At 40.2% G+C, this 21,552-nt stretch overlaps 1 protein-coding gene across 2 annotated transcripts in view; it reads left to right on the top strand.

Annotated features, from left to right (window-relative positions):
• The window catches only part of PTPN4 (protein tyrosine phosphatase non-receptor type 4), an 89,323-nt gene that overhangs the window by 37,187 nt on the left and 30,584 nt on the right, over positions 1 to 21,552 (top strand). For both annotated transcript variants that reach the window (XM_083584858.1, XM_083584859.1), the window contains exons 6-13: positions 4,456 to 4,500; positions 5,136 to 5,188; positions 6,983 to 7,103; positions 7,634 to 7,721; positions 9,414 to 9,502; positions 12,660 to 12,723; positions 14,469 to 14,641; positions 15,947 to 16,015. In XM_083584858.1, coding sequence (XP_083440984.1) covers positions 4,456 to 4,500; positions 5,136 to 5,188; positions 6,983 to 7,103; positions 7,634 to 7,721; positions 9,414 to 9,502; positions 12,660 to 12,723; positions 14,469 to 14,641; positions 15,947 to 16,015 — 702 coding nt within the window. The remainder of the gene's footprint in view (positions 1 to 4,455; positions 4,501 to 5,135; positions 5,189 to 6,982; positions 7,104 to 7,633; positions 7,722 to 9,413; positions 9,503 to 12,659; positions 12,724 to 14,468; positions 14,642 to 15,946; positions 16,016 to 21,552) is intronic.

Genomic DNA, 21,552 nt, shown 5'->3' with positions numbered 1-21,552 from the left:
TTAAGTTACATTGTGTTGAATATAGTCTGATCCTTACCGACTCATCCCTCCAAACTCTTCGTGCACTTTAATATCTATATATTAGGGAAAGCTGTTGTTTAAGGGACTAACCAGACGTATGCATGTTTGTTAAACATGGGTTTAACCATTCATTTTTAAAGCAGGGTGGAGAGTGCAAGGAAGTAGTGAAATCTTCTACTTCCCCACTTTATCTTATGGTGCTTTCTTGCTTGACAGGTTTTATTCTTTGCCTCCCATGCTCCTAGCATGTAAAATTAACCCCCACTATTCCTACACTTTATTAAAAATGGGCTTACATCTGATTTTGTCCTCAAATTGCAAGTTAATTATTTTAGGGTAGATAAATATGTGTCCAAAGGCATACTTCAATTCTATACTCAAGTGCCTTGCTAATGAAAACCATATTTTTACATTTGAATTAATCTGTTTTTAACATACACTAAGTAATGTAGACAAAAGGTTATTTTTGTTGAACTCTTTGTTCACTGAAGAGTTCAGAGGGCTGTTGCAGCAGTTTTGCGAACGCTGCTTTAAAATCAATTGGTTTTCCAATGCAGAAGTGGTTTGCAATCTACGTTGTAAGTGAAGTTCAGGCAACAACTAATTAAGCTCCTTTTGTATTTGAACACACACAGAGCTGCATTCACTTCATCTGACCCTATCCTCCCCTTGCCCCACAAAAATATCTCCCAGGCAGCAGCGTCTTTCAGCCTATGACTACAACCAAACAGTCTACATACAGAGCAGCTCTAAATTAAGTCCCTGCAAAAGTCTAATGCTACACTTTAAAAAGCACCCCTAATATTTTAAAGTTATAAATAACAACACTGCAAATAGAGAAGCGGTATTGAAGAATACAGTTTGGGTTTTAGCAGTACAGAAATCACTCTGCAAATCATTGTTGATATAGTTGATGAAATTGGTATATAATTTCCAGAGTTCAACTTCCATCATCATGAAACAAGAAGTTGGGGATTTGGGTATAACTTTTTTTAAATTGTCAGTTTATTTTCATTTACATCCTGGGGAGTTTGAGTAATGCAGAATAGTTGGGAGGACTGATTTATGTGTTGCTTGAGTTCTATTTTAATGTAGCTAGAAATCACACCACATAGGGGCACCCACCTGTCAAAATCCCTCCTACCGCTTTGCAAGTCTTCCCATGCTTCCCCTTCAAACCCAATGTCAGAGGTTTAAAAGAGGAGCATGGGGAGATTTGCAAAGTGCCCTTTGAAGCAGCATCTATTCCATTCTTTAAAGGATGGAGTGGAAGTTGCTTCAGAGGGCACTTTTGTCAAGTGCTTTAAGATGCTTTAACTCTGGTGGATTGCTACTTGGAAAGAAGGCAGAGGGGGGAAAGCTCTCTTCACTTTCCTCATTGCCATACAACTGGTACTATTATGTACTCTAGTATATGTTTGCTTGTCCTCACAGCAACCTGTGCTCTAGTAATTGTCAAACTTGTTTGTCACCCAAAACTCCTCAGAATGCCAAAGAGCAAACCAGGCCCTGCAGCAACAGAGAATTCACTTAGATACGATCTTATTGATAGCCTGCTGCCTCTCACAATTCCATGGCCAGATCAGGCCTTTGACAGGATTGTCATCTCTGTCCCTTGGAAAATCACTCAGAACTGTTGCTGGAAACTTTGATCTGGCCAGCCTAATGCTGCATTGCCATTCACCTCTGCCAGAAAACTGCTGGAAAAAACTACTTTGCAAATTTCCTGCTCCCCTCTTTTCTGCTTTTCAGCACATGTGTGCGTGCACATGCAGACATACAGAGATAGAATAAAGAGGGGGTGGATTGTTCCATCTGCCAAACCCTGAAAGGAATCAATAGGGGTGCCAGGGTAGGGCTTCCTAATTTAATACTCCTGGACTGAGCTTTGGCTCTGAGAATCTGCTCTTTAACTACCAGTTGAGCTATTTGTCATGCACGCCCACCAAGCCACCCTCATCCATATGTCAGATGGAAGAAGAAAAGAAGAGAGCAGCCTGGCTAGGACAGAGGAGAAAGTGTTGTGCATGCAGTACGAAGGAGTGGGAGAAAGATGAGGAGCAAGGGGCTGATGAGTGCCACAACTAGAGGCAGAGGCCAAAAGAGACCCAGGGAGAGTTACTAGCAGCACTAAGAGAGCCTTGGCTGGTTTGGATCAAGTTCCAAAGACTTCCGTGCTTCATAGCAAAACCTGAAGTCTTCAACATGACTTGATCATTTGTTATTGGTTTGTTTAATATTTTTTAGACTGCTTACACCTGAGTGGTTTAAAAGTAAAAACCGTAAAAATCAATAGAATACAAGTAATAGTGTCAATAGAAGTCCAGAAACATACCACTGAGCAGTGCAATGTAAAAAATAAGTAAATGTCTAAACAAGCAAATGTATTTAATAGGCAGAAACAATGTGTCACAGTTGACTCCCCTTGGCTTCCACGGAGGAGGGTGTTCTCACACTTTGGTCCTCCAGATGTTGCTGAACTACAACTCCCATCAGCCCTAACCAGCATGACCGAAGGTCAAGACTGATGGGAGCTGCAGTCCAACAGCATCTGGAAGGCCAAAGGTTCCCCATCTACTGCAGAAAAGACCATGTTGATACCAGCCATGGTGCAATGTGCAGGGCTTCCTTTGGTGGTGGTTGATCTATACAGGGAAGACAGTCTGCCACATACCTTGCTCCTAAGTTGTTCAGGGCTTTATATGTTAACAGAACCTAGAATGTGCCTTGGTAGCTAATGGGCAGCCAGCCCAGTTCTTTCAACATAGGTATAATAGATCTATAGCTAGATACCCCACTCATCATGCTAGCTCCTGTGCTGTGTACTAGCTACAACTTCGTAAGGTCGCCTCACCTAAAGCACATTGCAGTGCACAGACCTCAATGGGCAGGGTGTAGTTGCTGAACCAATTGAAGGTTGAGTTGGTGAACCAAGTGGAGTTGTAATACCCCAAGAATACCTTCAGATTAAGTACCTGCTCCTCTCGAGAGTGTCCATGTCTGTTCAGAACAGGTGAAAAGAATTCCTGTGGCCTAGGAACCCCTTACTCATAGGATCTCTGCCTTACCAGGCTCAGTCCACTTGCACCATCCTTTGCAAGTTTGAATGGCAAAGAAAAGTAGGACACATTGTAAATAAAATTCCAATAAAAATTATTTAAGAAAAGAAAAGTAGGGCACATTGAAAAGCAAGGCTTGCTTCAGGCTCTTCATCCTTCTTTATTGAGAAAGCCTTTTCACCCCACTTGTGGCTGGATGTAAAGATGACTGCAGCTTGTTTCACTTCATAGCACACCTGGCTGTCCTATACTTTTAAAAAAAATGTTTTTAAGAGGTCACTTGGGGATCCCCTGGACTGTGAGCCTTGGACTTCTGACCTGAAATCCAGCCTTAATGTATCTACTGCCATCTCCTGTTCACTATTGAGAAGCACTCCTGAAAGAAACATTTTGGATCCATGCCTATGAATCCCAAGTGTGAAACCAGGATATGCTTAATCCATACAAGTTTATGCAGGGGGTGGGCACAAACTACTATATAAAAGTAAATTACAAATGCATCGCTTAAGAGTAATTCACAGAGAAAGAGAAATAAAATAACATGGCTGTGTTTGTGGGTAATTGCAATAAAGTGTGTCATTCCACAACCCTTGATTTAGAGGATCAGCTTCCCTTATGGAAGTAGAAGGAAGTCTCTGTAAAGGCCCGTAAGATAAAAACACTGCAGTGTCATACCAGAATGTTTGCTACATGGAAATTCATGCCTTTCAGATTTTATTGGTGACTATAAATACTTTAAAGGTAGATTAGAATTCTAAACCAATTTCAAACCGTCACTTCAGGTAAGACACCTGAGATGCAGGGGCCAGTATTAATACACACTCATCTCACAAGGCCTCTTTGCTTGGAGGTACATTTCAATAGATGGTTGGTATTCCTGGGTATTATTATTGTTGGAGGCATGCCAGTGTGGCCAATCGCATTCTTTTGGCATGGGTTAGAGATGGCAAAATGGAACTTGCAACAAATGTTGCAATAGGGAGGGATGAAGAGATAACAATCAGAAATTGTTTTCTATTAATTTTTAAATATGCCTATCCCATTAGTTTCAAAATACCACACAGAACAACATTTGTCAATTGAGGCATGAAAATATGATGTAGATGTACCTGAGTCCAATGAATGGATCCTAACCTTTTATTGATTTTATAAATTCTAATGTAAACTGCATGTGTTACAGCAGCACCAAAATATTTGGATTTCTTATGTTTATATGACTTTGAACTCAGTTTAATTTCTGTGTCTTGCTAGCCTGAAATAATGGTATATGGTGAAATGCAGATGCTGAAGTCAAAAGGTGATCTTAATTTTGTTAATTAAAAAAAACAATAGTAACTTTGTCAACCTGTTGTACTGTGTTTACTTTTTCTTTAAGGTACCAATATTTTTTGCAAATTAAACAAGACATTCTTACTGGAAGGTAAGATTTGCTTGCCATGAAGACTTGGGAACCCTTGCAGACAGTTATGCAAAATTATTTAGTAATTCAGGGAGAGGGTGGAGATAAATAGTGTGATCGAATGCCTCAATCAAGTTATGAAAATATGTATGTGGCTGCTGACTTCCCACATGCATCCCATGGTAATTGGCAATCCTATAATAAAGCCTATAGAAAAAGGTGTTATGGATATGGTTGCAGTGTTAGGGGTTGTGCGTGCAATATTTTATCAATGAATCAGGAACTATGCATGCAATGCCAAATGAGATTTGGATCTGCCTCCCATCCATCTTAAACAGGTGATTAGTGGAGTCAAAGCTGACAGTGCCAGCCATTTATGTAAGCTTTTGTGATTGCATACCTCTAGGTTGGTATCCAGGTGTTTAACTCTCTTTGGATACTAATCTAGAAGCATGCTTTCCTTTGTAAAGCAAATATGTAAAAATAACAGCTGGTGTGTTTTTAGTTGTGTCATTACATATTTGCCTGCTTTAAAAGGGAAATCTTGTCTATTTGATGCTTCAGTGTTTTTTTGTTATGTAATTCAAATAAATGGGTAAAACTAATTGGCTCTAAATATTACTGTATTGAAGTGTGTTGGTTATTTTCCCACATAGATTGCCCTGCCCTTATAATACTGCTGCACTCTTGGCTTCCTATGCTGTTCAGTGTAAGTAAAATATATAAAAAAATATGTTCTTATATTATGCTTCTAATTTTCCTGATGTTGTTACTTTTCTTTTGTGTTAAGAAACGCTAAACCTTCAGAAAAAATATTTGAATAGACTGTGTTGTGTAAAGCCGATAAATTTATAAAAACAGTTTGTATCTTACCCATGTACAGTACAATTCTATGCCTATCTACTTAGAAGTAAGCCCTGTTGAGTTCATTGAGGCTTATTCCCAGCTAAGGTAGTATAGGATTGCAGCCATAATATTACCTCTGAAATGTACATTGAAAATATGAAACTGTTCTTTATACCTAACATGTAAAACATATGACAAGATAAATCCATTGGCAGAGTTTATCATGGCATTTGTCATCAAAATATGTGTGGCTGCTAATGTAAAGATTGAGTGGATTTCCCACCTAAACAGAGTTACGATAAATGTATATACCTTGAAAAACATTTTTCTCTTGGTTATGTTAGCTTATTACTATCAAATTGACATGCTTTGTGAACTATTATTGCTAAGATGGGAATTTAACAACCTCTAAAGCTTCAGTTCTAAAGGGGAGAGGGAAAGAGTACTCAAAGTGATTATTCCATCACATCCAGCAGTCTGCTGGACTTGCTCTGGCAGGGCGTAGGTAAAGGCACAGCAGCACATTTCTGCTCCTCTGTCCTTTTTATTTTTCTTGCTTTAACTAACCATGCCAGCTCCAGAGATGACATAGCATCCTCCCTGATTTGGGTTGTGGTGGGGGATTGAGGTGTTTCCTGTTGACCCTACCCATGTTGGAGCTCCAGTGTCAACAGGGCAAAGACTGTGGAAGCTTCTGTGGTGACAGGGAGGAGGCATCCAAGGTTACACCTCTCTCTCTGCCATCCAAGAGTGAGATCCCATACTTCTTACTGAGGAACCCTCCCAGGGACCATAGGATTTTAAGGTTAGGGTGCCTTTGCCCCCCCTTTTTTAAAGAAGTGATGCATATTGTTGCTTCTGAACAGTTTTTGATAAGATTTTGTATTTGTATTCATGAGCCCTGAGTGCCTCTGTACAACCATTAAAGTGGTAACGGTTTCCACAGTTTAGCAAGAGTTTGCAAGGGTTTTTGGAAAAACAGCTGAAAAATCTGGCATACTGCTAGGTTACAGAACCTGATTTTTATTTTTGTTTTTGTAGAAAATGCATTGCTTCACATAAAAATATATCACCAGTACAAAAATCAAATTCCTTTTCCAGAAGTAAATCACATCAACAAAAGTATTCGTATATAATAAAATGGTACATGTGTAATCACACTGCAGTTTGTGTGACCGCCAATAGGAGCCTACCTGACAACTTTTATCTTCCCAGGCAGGCCAAAGATCTGGCCTTTGGGCCAGAAAAGCTTCTTCATCCCAGTCTAAGGGGAAGATGGGTGTAGAGAGGTTTGGCAAACTATAAGGGGGGTAGTGGTGTGGAGTAAGGATGTGTGTGGTTTTGGGGAGAAGGTGGCTTTGGTGAGAGGAGGTGGTAGGTAGGGTTGAAGAGTAAAGCAAGCAGGGGCAGCAGCCCCTAGTTGTTATGTTTCTTGTAGTCAATCTTGTGGAACTATTTAGTTCTCTAATCTTGAAACTAGAGTGCTTTCAGTTTATACAAACAACATTAGGTGCTTTTGTACAGTTTTAGACTGAAGTTGTTTCATATGTAGTAAAGGCTGGTGGATTAATTATTATTATTTTTACCTTTCTTACACTGCATGGATTGCAAGGTGCTGAAATGGGGCTGTTGCTAAATGGTTTCTCTTAACTTTCAGCTGAACTGGGAGACTACAACCTTTCAGAGAACTTCCCAGGCTACCTCTCAGACTATTCCTTTATTCCCGGCCAGCCTCAAGAGTTTGAAAAAGAAGTGTCCAAACTACATCAGCAGCATATGTAAGCATAAAAGAAAGAAGAAATAAGGTTGCATTCTGAAGAACTGCATGACCAGTTTAATCTATCCTGAGCTGCTTCTGTGTGTGTAAATTAAAAGTAGCTCCTTACATTATAACCCCAGGTTACTGCATGTGTGTCTCATCCAATCCTTTTGTGGAGAAATGACTCATTTAAGATCAGGTAACTGCTACAGAGAGAACTAGTGGAGAAAGATCACTAATACTGTTTAGGTTTTAGACTTAAAATGAATTCATGCTCTCAGAGTACATGCATCTGAAAATACACTTTTACAATCATAATTGTATTTTGAATATTAAAACTATATGCTTGGAGGCGTGGTGTGACTGCTCCTCTTCAGCGAGAGAAAAACCAGGCAAGGAAGCAGGGGCAGTTAAACTGCTAATTGCCCTAAAGCCAGTGTAACTCCCTCTTGCTCTTTGGGCTCCAGTAAAAAAAGTTTTTAAATAAGAACCCTCAAGTTACCTTAAATATATTTTAAGCTATTTTATGTTCTTATTTTGTCATTACAGAGGTCTGTCTCCTGCTGAAGCAGAATTTAGTTATCTCAGCACAGCCCGGACCTTAGAACTCTATGGAGTTGAATTGCACTATGCAAGGGTAAGCGTCAATTGATTAGTATTAATCACGCAAATAAACCCAAAACAAAACATAGCATTGTCTGAATGGTCAATAGTTCTCTTCTTAGAAATTAATTTTTAAAATGTATCATAATATTCAACAAAATTAAAGTAAATCTGATTTCCATAATGTTACTTTGAAAATAATATATAGTTCTCTATTTAATGTTGTTGATGGTGGTGGTATCTGTATGTCTTGAGTGACAATGGGGTGTGGCTCCCGGGGTGAAGTCAAACCACTGGAGCATCACAGCACCTGCTATGGCTGCAGAGACCAGTAACTCATAAATGCTGCCTTCCATGTTCTTTTTGCTGTGTTAGCAGCACTGAAGTGAGCTCTCTGGGGTGCAAGCCTGGGCAGTGTGTATGGAGGTCCTGGGCTCCCCAGACGACAAGACTCTTGGCCTCGCTGATGTGGTGCAAAGGAAAAGCAGAGCAATACAAAAGGCACCAGCTTGGCTGCAAGACCTGCCAGAAAGTGGCGTACAAGGCACCATCCAACCACCTTAGCCCTAATTAATTGGACCCATTTCCCCTTCCCTTCTAAGTTTTTTTTTAATTTAAAAAGGTATTTCAAGCATTTGTACCCTGCTGTTCAGAGCTGCTTACATACAATCAAAACAAGTCAGTCCCTGGGCGTACAATCTGTACAGTGGTACCTCGGGTTAAGTACTTAATTTCTTCCGGAGGTCTGTACTTAACCTGAAACTGTTCTTAACCTGAAGCACCACTTTAGCTAATGGGGCCTTCTGCTGCCGCTGCACTGCCGCTGCACAATTTCTGTTCTAATCCTGAAGCAAAGTTCTTAACCCAAGGTACTATTTCTGGGTTAGCTGAGTCTGTAACCTGAAGCGTATGTAACCCGAGGTACCACTGTATAGGGGAAAGGGACAGGGAGGGAAGACGAAAACCGAAAGCAAAATTTAGGCACTAGTTTATAAACAGTTCTTCCTATACTAACCAGCTGGCACAATTCAGGTGCAGAAGGTGCCTGATGTTGCTGGACCTCAGCAGATTGAATGGAATGAGCCTTCTGCTTCCTGACTCTCCCACTGAGGCAGTCTGATGGAATGGCTGCCCGCAGAGGACAGCTGAAGGGAGAGGAGGCCTCATGGAGCTAGCCTGTCACAGCAGAGCCCATGTCTCATTTTACTCAGCCCTTTTTTCTCTGTCCCTGAGACTCCACACCTCTGTCGCCATTAGCTCTTGTTCCTCAACCACCCACAGAGTGCTGAGGTTCTTAATTCAAGTTGCTTTATTGCATAAGATTGCTCGTCAAGGTTGGGGTACTGAAATAGGGTCATGAGAAATCTTCACATGGGTGTCTGCTACACTGAAGAGTCCCCTTTTGATTAACAATTATTTCTCATCCATCCAAGCCATTGCTATATAGTCTGTCTAGTCTCTCCCTTTGTTGCTCTGTTATATAGTAGAGTTTCTGTACTGAGGAGGGATTGTGGGAGGGCCTCAGGGATGTTGATGGAAGGATCAGGATGCAAGGTGAAGCAAAGTAAAGAGACAGGAAGTGATTGTTGAGGCAACAATGTTTCCTTCCTGTAAACATTCTAGAACTTCATCTTGCATGTTTTCGGGCAATAAGATCTGCAAGACGGCGATATGAGAGAACAGAAGACACATAAGCATTCATTTTTTTCCTGTTCTTTTTTTATAGGATCAAAGTAACAATGAAATCATGATTGGAGTAATGTCGGGAGGCATACTAATTTATAAGAACAGGGTACGAATTAACACCTTTCCATGGTAAGGATGTGTTTAAGGGAAACATTTTGTTTGCCACACACTTTCTTAAATCTGAATAACTTCATAATAAATTGCTAAGTGTACATCAACTCTAAATTAGTCACTCTAAAATGTAGCCTTTGATAAGTCCAGTGGTGTCTCTTGTGTGGCAATTAGCTTTTGAAAATATCCCTACAAAGTTTGCCGCATAATTGTAATGTAATGATTGCAATGGAAAATTTAGTGCACTTAATTTTTATTCAGCTAGAATATTTTGGATTATCCTTTATCACACTTCCAGAGTTACGATTCAGTATAGCAGTATAGCAGGAGTGAAAGGGGAATACCTTACTATACATGCACTGTCTAGAATAGACATGTGCTCATCCAATTTATTCAGTGTATTCTGTATAGGATGTAGTAAAAAGACTGTATTAAATACTTGGGTCCAAAGAGATGTGGGCAGGGTTCTGTTCATGTAGCAGGGCTTTTCCTGCTGCTCCCCCCAAAACATTCACTCCTGAATGGTGGAAATCAGCAGCTCTCTGTCCAAGAGTCACTTGATGTACCTCTGATGTTGAGGAAACCCAGATAACATCTGCTGAGGTGGATCTATATGTATTAATTTGAAAATCTACATACTGTCTTTCACACTGGCATCAAGACAGCCACAATGTAAGATCAAGTAAATTAAAGTTCCATAAAAATATAATAAAACAACAGGCTCCTAACTACTGAACAGAAAAGAATTAGGAACCAGTAAATGCTCAGGGTCTGATTCTTACGTTTATGTATCCCACTCCAGAGGCCAACTTTCACAGGTGAAAGAACACTGTTTACCATGCAGTCTTATTTCAAAAGCCCTGAAACTTTGTCTTTAATTGATTTTAGCTATGGCATTTGAATATGAGACTGAGAATGTCTTGTGTGTGAGCCACAGTGATGTATCTAATTTTATCGTGCTTTCTTACTTACATGCCACAAACTTATATTTTTTTTTAGTTAGACGGGGGAAAGTAACATGTATTCTCTGCAGAAACTTACTTGCTCAACCAACAGAGGCTGGGAAGCACTTGTCTGAAGTTCTCATTAGCATACAAAGTTACAGTTACACCCATGCATGGAATCCTATTTAAGACTGCATATGTTTTGCTGATGAAATAATTTGAATGGGGTGAGGTTTATCATGAATGGTGTTTATTTAGCAGCACTGATACTTTTACAGTGTGACAAAAAGCAGAGCCCAGGTACCAAGGAGATTACAATCTAGAATTTGATAAGGAGAAGACCTATGCAGTCAGAGCAGTTGCGCATACTTAAGTTGGCTTTCAAGGCCTAAGGGGTTTGTTGAGCCAAAGGTTCACAGAAAAGGGGAATTTGGGGGGAAGATTTGAAAAGAGAGAGAAGCAGCAGCATTTAGGATGGGGGTGGGCAACCTTTTTCTATTGAGGACCACATTCTCACACAGGTAATTATTGGGGGCTGCTTACTGGCAGTGAGTGGAGCTAGAGCAAATAGAGGATGGAGCCAGAGAAAAATGTGTTTCAAAGTAATGAATGCTTCAATTTTCACCTCAGCTTAGAATTTTTGTGGGATATCTTTAGCAGGCATAAGAGAATGTGCCTCTCTCTCCTCCTTCCCGTGCCCTCCCCCCACATGTGCTTTAGGTTTTCTCCTAACATTTCAGATAATATTTCAGGGCAGTGTTAGGGTTGGACAAAAGTTGTTGAGCTTTCTATCTTTTCCTTTTTAAAGTAAAATTGCCCCAAACCACACTGCCAACATGCATTGCTGTGCGTCTGGATTCTTTCCACCCCGAACACTGCTTTCGATAGCAGTATTCTGGGTATGTCCTAATGTATGGCAACCCTAAGCAGTGTGGGGGATAGCTCAGTTAGTAGAACATGATACTCTTAATCCCAGAGTTGTGGGTTTGAGCTCCATGTTGGACAAAAGATTCCTGCATTGCAGGGGGTTGGACAAGATGTCCCACGTGGTTCCAACGCTTCCAACTGATTCTGTGATTGAAACAAATCATACTAAATATTTTCATAACTTGGTTATTCACAGAACAGTGTGGGAATATAGCTTCTCCTTGGGAGGTTAGAACAGTCCTTCAGGGTGGATTGGTTTGGCCTACTTATTTTATTTGATGTCCCTGGGAAGTGATACGATCTTACAAGGGAGTCAATATTTGGATAGGTGTGATGCTATCTAAGCTGTCTTGTTGGCCACACATGTAGTAAGAACAACTCTGGATCCCAGCAATAATTTGATACTTTGATGTGTTGTCATTCATTAATAGCACAGCAAATGTGCTTAAAATAAGGAATGCATACTACACAGAGACTTGCTTTAATTGAACAACTTGATTCTATAATCATGCCTGCTTGATTGCAGGCACACCACTTTCATCATCCATGCTCATCAGTATCTTATCCTTCCTTGACAGCAGCAGCACAATAAATATGTTAAAAGTAATGTCGCAGCAGTAACAACCAATATTGTCATCTTGGTTACAGACAACTCTCCTAACTGTGTGTGGAAAGTGCCAATTGTCTTACAGGTGCATCACAATTTCAGTACTGGCAGTGCTTAATCAGTTCCTTGAACCTCTTCCAGAAGTTGCATTCTGATACTCGAGGATTCTTGTATGTGATCTTATCATATGCAAATCATGTGCTGGAGGAGAAAGAATATTACTCTTGCTTGCATGGCTGAAATCACCCTCATTCTGATAAAAGCCAGACAGGCGCTAGTTTTGCAGCATTTTATTTGATTTTTATGAAACAAATACTCAAAAACTAAGGTTGCTATGTTTTACAAAGGTTAAGGGAAATATCCTTTGGCCATTTGCTGAGATTAATTACCCATTCCTCCCCAACCAGGCTCTAGTGAGTTTGAACCCCCCTCCACTTCATTCACTTCATAAATTGTAGCAATCATATATTGGGATCATTGATGTTCAAGGAATATCACTTTCTGATTGTTTTGCCTTTCTGGTGGCTGTTTTGGGGAACTTCATCATGAGCAGAACTGATCTTTACCCTCTCCCATGGATCATAGTGGCATTGGGCAACAAATATGTTTGTCATAACCTGTCCAGATCCCTTTTGGTAGATACCTTTTGTGCATTTTAAAGAAATATTACATCATTTTGATTTTTTATTTCACTTAGGTTGAAGATTGTTAAAATTTCTTTTAAGTGCAAGCAGTTTTTTATTCAGCTTAGAAAAGAATTGGTGAGTACTGATATTAACATTTTTATCTGAAGTTGCAAAGTGCTTCACTGTTGTCAGAGATGGTTGTCATGCAAGTTACGTCTTTGCAGCTTCATACATGATAACACTACTTCAGTAGTGTGTTGTTCATTATAGAATTATCTAGTGGCAGATACTACAGTTTAAATGGTCCCTATTTTATGAAATAGTATATTAGATATTTTAAAGTTAGAGTTGTAGTCTGACTGATAGTCACTTTTGCAGACTGAAAATGGGAGGTGCAAATTCTCTTTCTTAAAAGTTCTTAATATAGGGTTGCATGAGTACAGATCCTCACGTGTCTTTGTGTCTGCATCAGGTGGGGAAAGGGGAAAGGAAGCAGGGATTGAAGGCTGCATTAAGACAGCAATGCTATGAGTTGCTTGTCTGCTCACCTCCATCGATTTGCAAGTGGGATTCAGATGCCAATAACAAACAGGTTCCTACCATCATTCTTTGCTATGAGAAAGGCAAAACTCTGGTTCTTAGCTGCCAGTCAAGTAAAACAGCTTCCCACCCCTTCAGTGAGTGGCTTAACAGGTTGCCCTTGGCAAATAAGGTGCAACCATGAAAGAATAAACTGCATGATGTAAGAGAGTTAGCAAGCACAAAGAGCACTAGCCAGTGTTTAAATTCAGCTTTATTTACTTTTCTGGAGCTGAGCAGGTAGAATATTCTGGGTTAGTGTGCATCAGCCAATCCTGCCTTAGCCCTGGGGGTGAGATTGAAGCACAGAGAGTATTGATTCCTTAAGAAACATAGACTGTGCTGCTGCTTCCTACCTTGCAATCCACTTACCACAGGGTCAGTGTGAAAGGGCTGGAGCGAAGTTTGGCAGGACTGCTATAAAGATTGAAAAACTGTAGTCTAGAGCATCATAATCTAATTGCAACTCTACACATTTTGTCATGCCGTAAGTTAATCACAAGATACAGACGGATGCAAATGTTAGGGAGAAGATGCACACACTGTGTGACTACCCAGATAATACAACAAGCTAATTTTATATAGAAAAATGCCAGAATAGATGGGAGAACTCTTGAATGTGGAGCATGGGACACAGAGGAATGCAATCCAGGTTTTTGGAGGGAAAGTTGAGACAAGGTGTGGAGTATAAGAAAGTGCAAGAGAAGAAAGGCAAAGATGGGGATTGTCCACAAGGTTTTATAAAGAGAAGGGGCAATGAAGGAGCCTGGCATGTCCTGGTTGCATATTATAGGTTTTGTCAAACTGGTGGGAAACCCTTTTGTTCATTTGGAAGCCGAATATCAGCAATAGTGGACATATTTCTCTCAAATGTGGATTTCCTAACACTACTGATGATCTCCTGTAATGAGTAACTTAAGTAAGAAGGTAAATTCAACGGATTTGGTCAGTGTCATATATGAACTGAATATGTGACCTTGAACACAGGATTTTTATGACAGACATGCAGGTGTTCTATAGCAAATAAATCAATATGAAAAGGCTTTATTTAAGGCAGAGGGTTTGAGAACCACCATGTTAAGAATATTGTCATGGGTTGTTGTTTTTTAATGACTGGGAGTTGATTTAACAGCCAGGAGAGAGAAGGAATAGATCCCTAATTACAGTGTTCCTTAGATAACCAGAAGGTCCTTTTTCTTGGAATATTTGTGTGTGTTTTTTGAAAGAGAACCATTTCATAAGAACTGTAGCCTCAACTACATTTCAGAATGCAAGGCTAATTTTATTAAATTTTGTCCCAGCATGAATCTAGAGAAACGTTACTAGGATTCAACATGGTGAATTATCGAGCGTGTAAAAATTTATGGAAAGCTTGTGTAGAACACCACACTTTTTTCCGGCTAGACAGACCACTGCCCCCTCAGAAGAACTTTTTTGCACACTACTTTACTTTGGGTTCAAAGTACCGGTACTGGTAAGTTTGGGCCATATGTAAAAAGAGGGAGGGATATCAGCATATTGTTAAAGAATAACTTACTGAAAGATCAGATGAAGCGCCTGTTGATTTTTAAACATTTAATACTCCAGATTTTCATGTTGCTCTATAGCCTGCATAGACGTCTAGTTAAGTTAGCTTTCTTTACACTGCACTGTGCCAATTTTATTTTGAAAATGTGTGTTCTTCAGTATAAAACTGTTGTTTGAAGTATATCCCTGCCTCCCATAATTTTTTTTTAAATGGCTTAAAATGCTAAGTTCTATTAATATTTGGGGGCAGGTATAGAAATGCACCAACTCCATACAGATTGAGGCGAACATGTAGAAAGTGTCCCAGATGGCACACCTTTCCTTTTATAAAGGACAGTCAAACAAATTTCCTGGTGCACAGTGAGAGAAAAGTGAAACTGGGGGAAAATAAAATAAAGGAACACAGGGCATGATTGTGAAGAAACAAGAAAAGGACTAGAGAAAACCGCAGCATCTTCTATAATGCTATTCTTGCAGGTTCCCTGCTTTCATTTGGCACAGCATTGAAGAGGAGAGCAGAAACTTCCACCTTCATTTTAAATTAACCACAGTATAAGAATACATCTCAGCCCTAAACCATGGCTAATCTTAACTAGGATTAGTGAAAGCAAGTCAGCTTCCAAAATTCTGCTTTGAGTTTGGCTTGTTTGCATTAAGACTAAATGCAATTTTTTCCTGGGTTTGGATGTTGTAACAAGTTGTAATTAGTCTGAAGCAGATGCAAAAGCCTCAAGGTGATGGGGGGGACGGGACCGCATGAGCTCAAAGCTCATGACAACTAGCCAGGATGGTCGTGTTCTGCCTTTGAATATTAGTTGCTGGTAATCCCAAAAGCAGGAAGCACTAGTACAACTAATTGCCACTGTTAAAACAGGATGCTGGACTAGATGGAACTTTGGCCTAATAAAGCACAGCTTTTCTTATCTTTATGTATTCACCAGACAAAAAACTCTGTTGTTAATCCCTGATTACAATGTATTACTATTTGACATTTTAAAGACTTGGAGAAATTTTGTGGCCAATTATCAGTATCTGATAATAGTGTCAGTTCAGGTAAGAATTGCTTGGCAATTAGTAAAAGTATCCTAGAATATGGAAAGCCACTGGTTTCATCAGGTCTAACATGCATTCACTGTTAGTCTAGTAATTTTACTGTTGGACTTGGATGCACCGGTGTGCTCATATTTAGGCAAAATATTTTTCCCCACACTTCCACCACTATTTTCTTGACAATCTCAATATTTTATTTCAGTGGGAGAACAGAAGTCCAGTCTGTACAGTACGGTAAAGAAAAGGCAAATAAGGACAGGGTATTTGCCAGGTAAGCAATTTCAAGTTATTTGCATCCTCTACTATTGTCTGTGGATTGTTACAGTAGCTTATTTTACCTGTTTTGAATTCTCTTCTTTCCTCAAAATCAGCAAATTACAATAGCTTTGTGCAGAAATTACTGTGCAGATTTTAATGTATGGTGCAACATACTACAAATTAATTCTGTACCAGAGTGAAATACATTAATATGTTTTCATATTGTATCATAATATACATATTCCCTTAATGCAAATTCCCTTTTTATGCATTGTGTGAAGACAGGCTATGCTTGTTGTAATAGGCCTTCCTTGGTGTCTGTGCGTTCATCGTTATACTGAATCTGTTACAGGGAATGATCTGAAAATCTGATCAGCTAGGTTTCTGGATCACACAGTGGAACTCTAAACACATGTCTCTACACACATCTGAACCTATTTTCTGTGTTTGGTGGAGTCAGCACCTTGAGAACAGCAGATGAATGGGAAATTTAGTCTTGTGCTAGGGGGATTTCATGTCTCTATGGCCACTAGTATTGTTCTAGCCGAAGGACAGGCCATGGTTAGTTCCATAGAACTAACATGATTTTCAGTTCAATAGAAACAATAGTAGATAACTTTGGAGTCTTTGGTCCAGCTACAACAGGGAGCAACAACAAGCTGAGGCAGTGCAGCTACATCCAAGAGCATTGAGAGAGTGAAGGGATAGTAGAGACCAAATAAAAGAATGAGAGTTTGTCCTTCAGTTTGAGAGAGATGCAAGGGGGAAGGAAGGGTGAAATGGATCCTCAGCAGGATAAATCCAAGAGTTGGGGAAAGCGGGTTTTCCCAAACAACATCACTGGGCAGAATGCAGAAGTATTGAAACAGGCAGCAGATTGGGAGCTTCCAAAAAGATCTACATTGCCTCCGTGTAGGCTTCCGAGTTCATTAAGTGTTTCTGTTGATCTTTAAAGCCCTCAGCTGCTTTGGTTCTGTATACCTGAAGGAGCGTCTCCACCCCCACCATTTAGCCTGAGATCTAGCTCTGAGGGTCTTCTGCTGGTTCCCTCACTGCGAAAACTGAAGTTACAGGGAACCAGGCAGAGGACCTTCTTAGTAGTGGTGTTCGCCTTGTGGAATTCTCTCCTGTCCAATGTCAGGGAAATAAACAACTATTTGATTTTTAGAAGACATCTGAAGGCAGCCCTGTATTGGGAAAATTTTGACGTTTTATGTTTTATTGTGTTTTTAATATTTTGTTGGGAGCTGCCCAGAGTCAGATGGGCAGCAAATGAATAACTGAATTGAATTAAAGTTGAGCATAGTGTCTGCCTACAAGATTGGAAAACAGAAAACCTGGGTGTCTGCTGAAATAAGTTTCCCAGAAGGAGAAAAGGACTAGAGATGTCAAGGCTACTTCCTGAAAAGGGCGCAATAGGTGCTTTATGCTGTGTTTTGGTACTAGGTAGAAGATCACAAAAGCACTCAAGGTTCAGGGGGTGGCAAAGTGTTGCCTTGATTCCATTAGGTTTCATTAGGATGCAAGGGAAATTGGCTTTTGCATGTCCAAGCAGCTCATAACCCAGGGCATTTAATGGTTATTTTTTGTTGGGAGCTGCCCAGAGTGGCTGGGGCAACCCAGTCAGATGGGCAGCATATAAATTGCTATTATTAGTAATATTATTATACTTTTCCATTTCTGTGGAGGATGGAGGCTAGTTTGGTTAGATTGTTTTCATTTTGTTTGACAGATCTTGCCTGCTTAGCAACTGTAAACAGACAAAAAAGAAGCTGAGGGACAAAATGGAACTGATATGGCAACAAAGGCCCATTTCACTCAAACACCAGTCTGTGAACTGCAGGCACTATTCAATGTCATCTTCACACAAACTTTGGATGCATCTAAAGCATGCTTACTCAGCAGTTCAAAGGGAATAATTATTTAACTCCTTAAAACTGTTTAGGATGGTAAACAGAATGACAGCATGAACTTCTTCTTCAGTTTTCAAGCATTCTGCTGTTTGTACCTTTGCAACTTTTTGGTGCTTAAGCAAATGTTAGACTGGTGCTTGGAGGTATTGAACTAAATGGGGCAAAAAAAAAAAAGGAATAAAGGAGAAGAAACTGAATCCTGAAGAGATAAAAGTGTTGTGTATCCCAAGTTCTCACATCTAGAAATTAGGGAGGTGCCATATTCTGGACCGGTTGTACTCCCGTGGAAGGAGCAGGCCTGCAGTTTGTGAGTGCTCTTGGATTTAGCACTGTCAGTGGAGGCTCAGGTGGCCAGGAGTGCCATTTTGTAGCTTCAGCTGGTCCACCAGCTAAAAGGCAGAAATGCCTTAACCACCATACTCAATGCTCAGGTAACTTCCAGATTGGATTATTGCAGTGTGCTTTATGTGGGGGTGTCCTTGAAGACAACTCAGAAATTTCCATTGGTACAAAATGCAGTGGCTAGATTACGGGCTGTGGTGAAGGAAAGCTTTGCTTCTGCACATGATTCTGGCAAACCGTTCTAAGCTGAAACATTCCTAGAATGTTCAGTTCACATTGAGTTCGTATCTGACCTGTTCTTAATGCATAGTTGACCACATCTACGGATGAATGCTATATCAATCACTAGTAAAAGTTTAATAAGGAGGTTTTCACGCCTGTCCAATTCTGTGTTCCCTTTCCCACCCTTTAATCTATTGGTGATTAACGCCTATATGCAACCTTTGCTTTGTATTTGTGTTAACCAATCAGCAATAAGCACATATGTGGCAATGCTGTAATATTCAATAAAAGAGGCTCCTCGAGACTTGCTCAGGAGATGCCTCCCAGATGACACTCGCTACCTGTCTGTCGTTATTTCAACCCAACACTGTGGTTCCATTTACATCTCACAGAACCCCTGTTTTAGAATAACTGCATTGGTTGCCAATTAATTTCTGGGCCCAAGGTGCTCACATTAGTGATTAAATCCCTAAATACCTGAAAGACCACCTCCTTCCCTACAGTCCCTCTTGGGTGCTAAGAGCAGCAGAAGAGAGCCTCTTGGTTGTTCCACAGCCCTCAGAAGCTCAGGTGGCGGTGATGTCCCAGGAGGGAGCATTCTTTGTAGCAGAAGCTGCCCATAGAGATGTGTCTTGCAACATCAATATACAACCTTAGGTGCATTCTGAAGACACACCTCTTCACCCTGGCTTTTGATACAGGATGTCAGGGAACTGCCATCAGGTCAGAGACGAGAGGGGGAAGGGCAGTTGTGTTAAAGGGAACCTCCAAAGATCTCCCGAAGCAGCTCCTCCTCTTGCGAGGAGGAAGGCCCCACCTCCAGTGGAGAGGAGGTGGTGGGACCAGGGGATGCTAGGGAGAGCCTCAACGCCGAGGCTGAGCAAGCCGGAGGGGAGGGAAGTACCCCTTTGCCAGCGCCCAGTCTGCACAGTAGGTTTCAGCGCAAGGAAAGGAGGAGAAGGCTGGGGGTCACGCAACTGTTATGCTGGGGGAGGTACAAGGACCCGCCCACTCCCAGATTCTGCTAGCGGCTGAGCCGGACATGAACTTGCAACGCTCTTCACTGTAAATAGTTTGCACTAATAATAAAGCCTGGAAAAGACAGGTTGGAGTCTTGCCTGTTTGCTCTCGAGTAACCACATCACCCACCTGACACATGAGAAATATGTTTTTAGCATACCTTAACCCTTGGTGAGCAAAGCTACCTCTTAGTCGAGAGTACCTCTTCACTAATAGTGGATCTCTATCTTAAATCTATTAATCCTCTAAAATACAGTTGAAATTTCAAAGCCAAGACTGGTGTCCCGAGTTGTTTGGAAATTGTCCCCTGTACTTGTTAGATAATTTCCCATAACCTAGTTAATGTGAGATGGAATTGAAATTAAAATCTCTGCAATGTTTTGAGTTACCTAAAAGTAAACCATAGAAATGAAGCAGTTAGTATTTTTTTGACATGGGCACTTATTAGAAGAGGAAGCCCTGGGAAGTGTATTGCTGCAATGTGGTGAACGTTTCTTTGAATTGCCACAAAGAACAGGAAGCTTAGGTAACATGCGTAAGTGGGTGGGTCTCCAAGGTTAAAACAGTTAATAATCAAATGTTCAAAATACAGTTTGACAGTTAAATGTTTCTGCTGTGTTGGCTGCTGAGGGGCACTACTACAAATACAACTTTTCACTTAGTAATTAAGGTGAGTGTTTCTAGGAGTTGCAATGTTCCTAGAAAGAGAATTCAAGCTCATTCAACCTACAGAAATCCCTTTTAAATGCAACACGTCTAAAGCCATCAGCATTTGGATGTCTGCATTCTTATAAAGTCTTATTAATCCTTACAGGATTAATTCTTTCCTAGACTACAATAGATATAGTTGTCTATCGTACACCTTTTTAATTCTGTTCCCAATATTTTTTCTTTAAAAGCCTGTGAAAAGTTTATTGCATCTTGCAGTTAGAATCATGTTATATTTGCAAATTATTTTGTTCATTTTAAACTAGAAATCATCTGGCTAAGTCGCAGAGAAGTCTTGCCTATTTAAATTTCATATAGATGTACCTCTCTCTCTCTCTCGTCTCTCACACGGTTTACTGTAGAGATGGTTGTTTGTTTCATTAGCCTGGTTGTGTTTCTCTTTTGATAAGAAATGTATTTTAATGCAGCTGTTTAGTTTAATGTCAGAAACTATGGACTAGTACACATAGTTGCATAAAACATAGTAGTTGTGTGTAACAAAATCTGATTGCTGTTTTTGAGGAAAAGCAGCCGGGAAAGAGGGCAATACTTTTCTGCTTGCCTGTGTTTCACTGTAATACCACTTCCACAAACACTTCTCCTACACACACACACACACACACACACACACACACACACAGAGAGAGAGAGAGAAGAGAGAGAGAGAGAGAGAGAGAGAGAGAGAGAGAGAGAGAGAGAGAGAGATATGTTTTCCTACTGGAACCTTAATACCCTCCTTGTGGGCTCTGCTCCATGTGTCTGTGAAGTGAAGTGGGGCAGGTGGCTGCCAAAGAGAGGGCCTTATTGGTAGTGAACTGGCTATAGAATAGCCTTTCCAGAAAGGTTTGTCTACTTCTTTTATGGTCTTTTTCCAGTGTCAAGTGAAGACCTTTTAATTATCTAGGCTTTTCAACTAAATTTACAGCCCAAAATTTAAAACAATCTTACACTGCTTCAGTGCATGGATGTTTTTTTGCTGCCTTTTATTAATTGTTGTTGGCTTTAATTATTATTGTACACTGTGTTTTTAATTTTTTTGCCTACCAAATGTTCATTGATGGGCAGCTATATAAATCTAATAGCAATGATAAATAAAGTGGCATATCTGAATTCATAGTGATTCAGTATCGTAGTGAGAAAGACTTTGCCACAGCACAAGCTATGATTTGGTTGTTTATATTCATGAATTTAGTGTTCTGCATCATGTTTCTTTAGGTGCTCTGAAACCCCTTGCACTATTTGGAAGAAATATTTAAATAACAAGCCAGCGTATCAGCCCCTGTATAGGGGAGAGCTAATGCTATTTTCTTGTTCACCTCAATTCCCAATTAATTTCTTCAGAGAA

This window comes from Podarcis filfolensis (assembly GCF_964270895.1).
Source record: "Podarcis filfolensis genome assembly, chromosome: 1".
Classification (NCBI taxonomy): Eukaryota; Metazoa; Chordata; class Lepidosauria; order Squamata; family Lacertidae; genus Podarcis; species Podarcis filfolensis.
The sequence above is the reverse complement of the archived record's forward strand: the minus strand, read 5'-3'. Positions and strand labels throughout refer to the sequence as shown.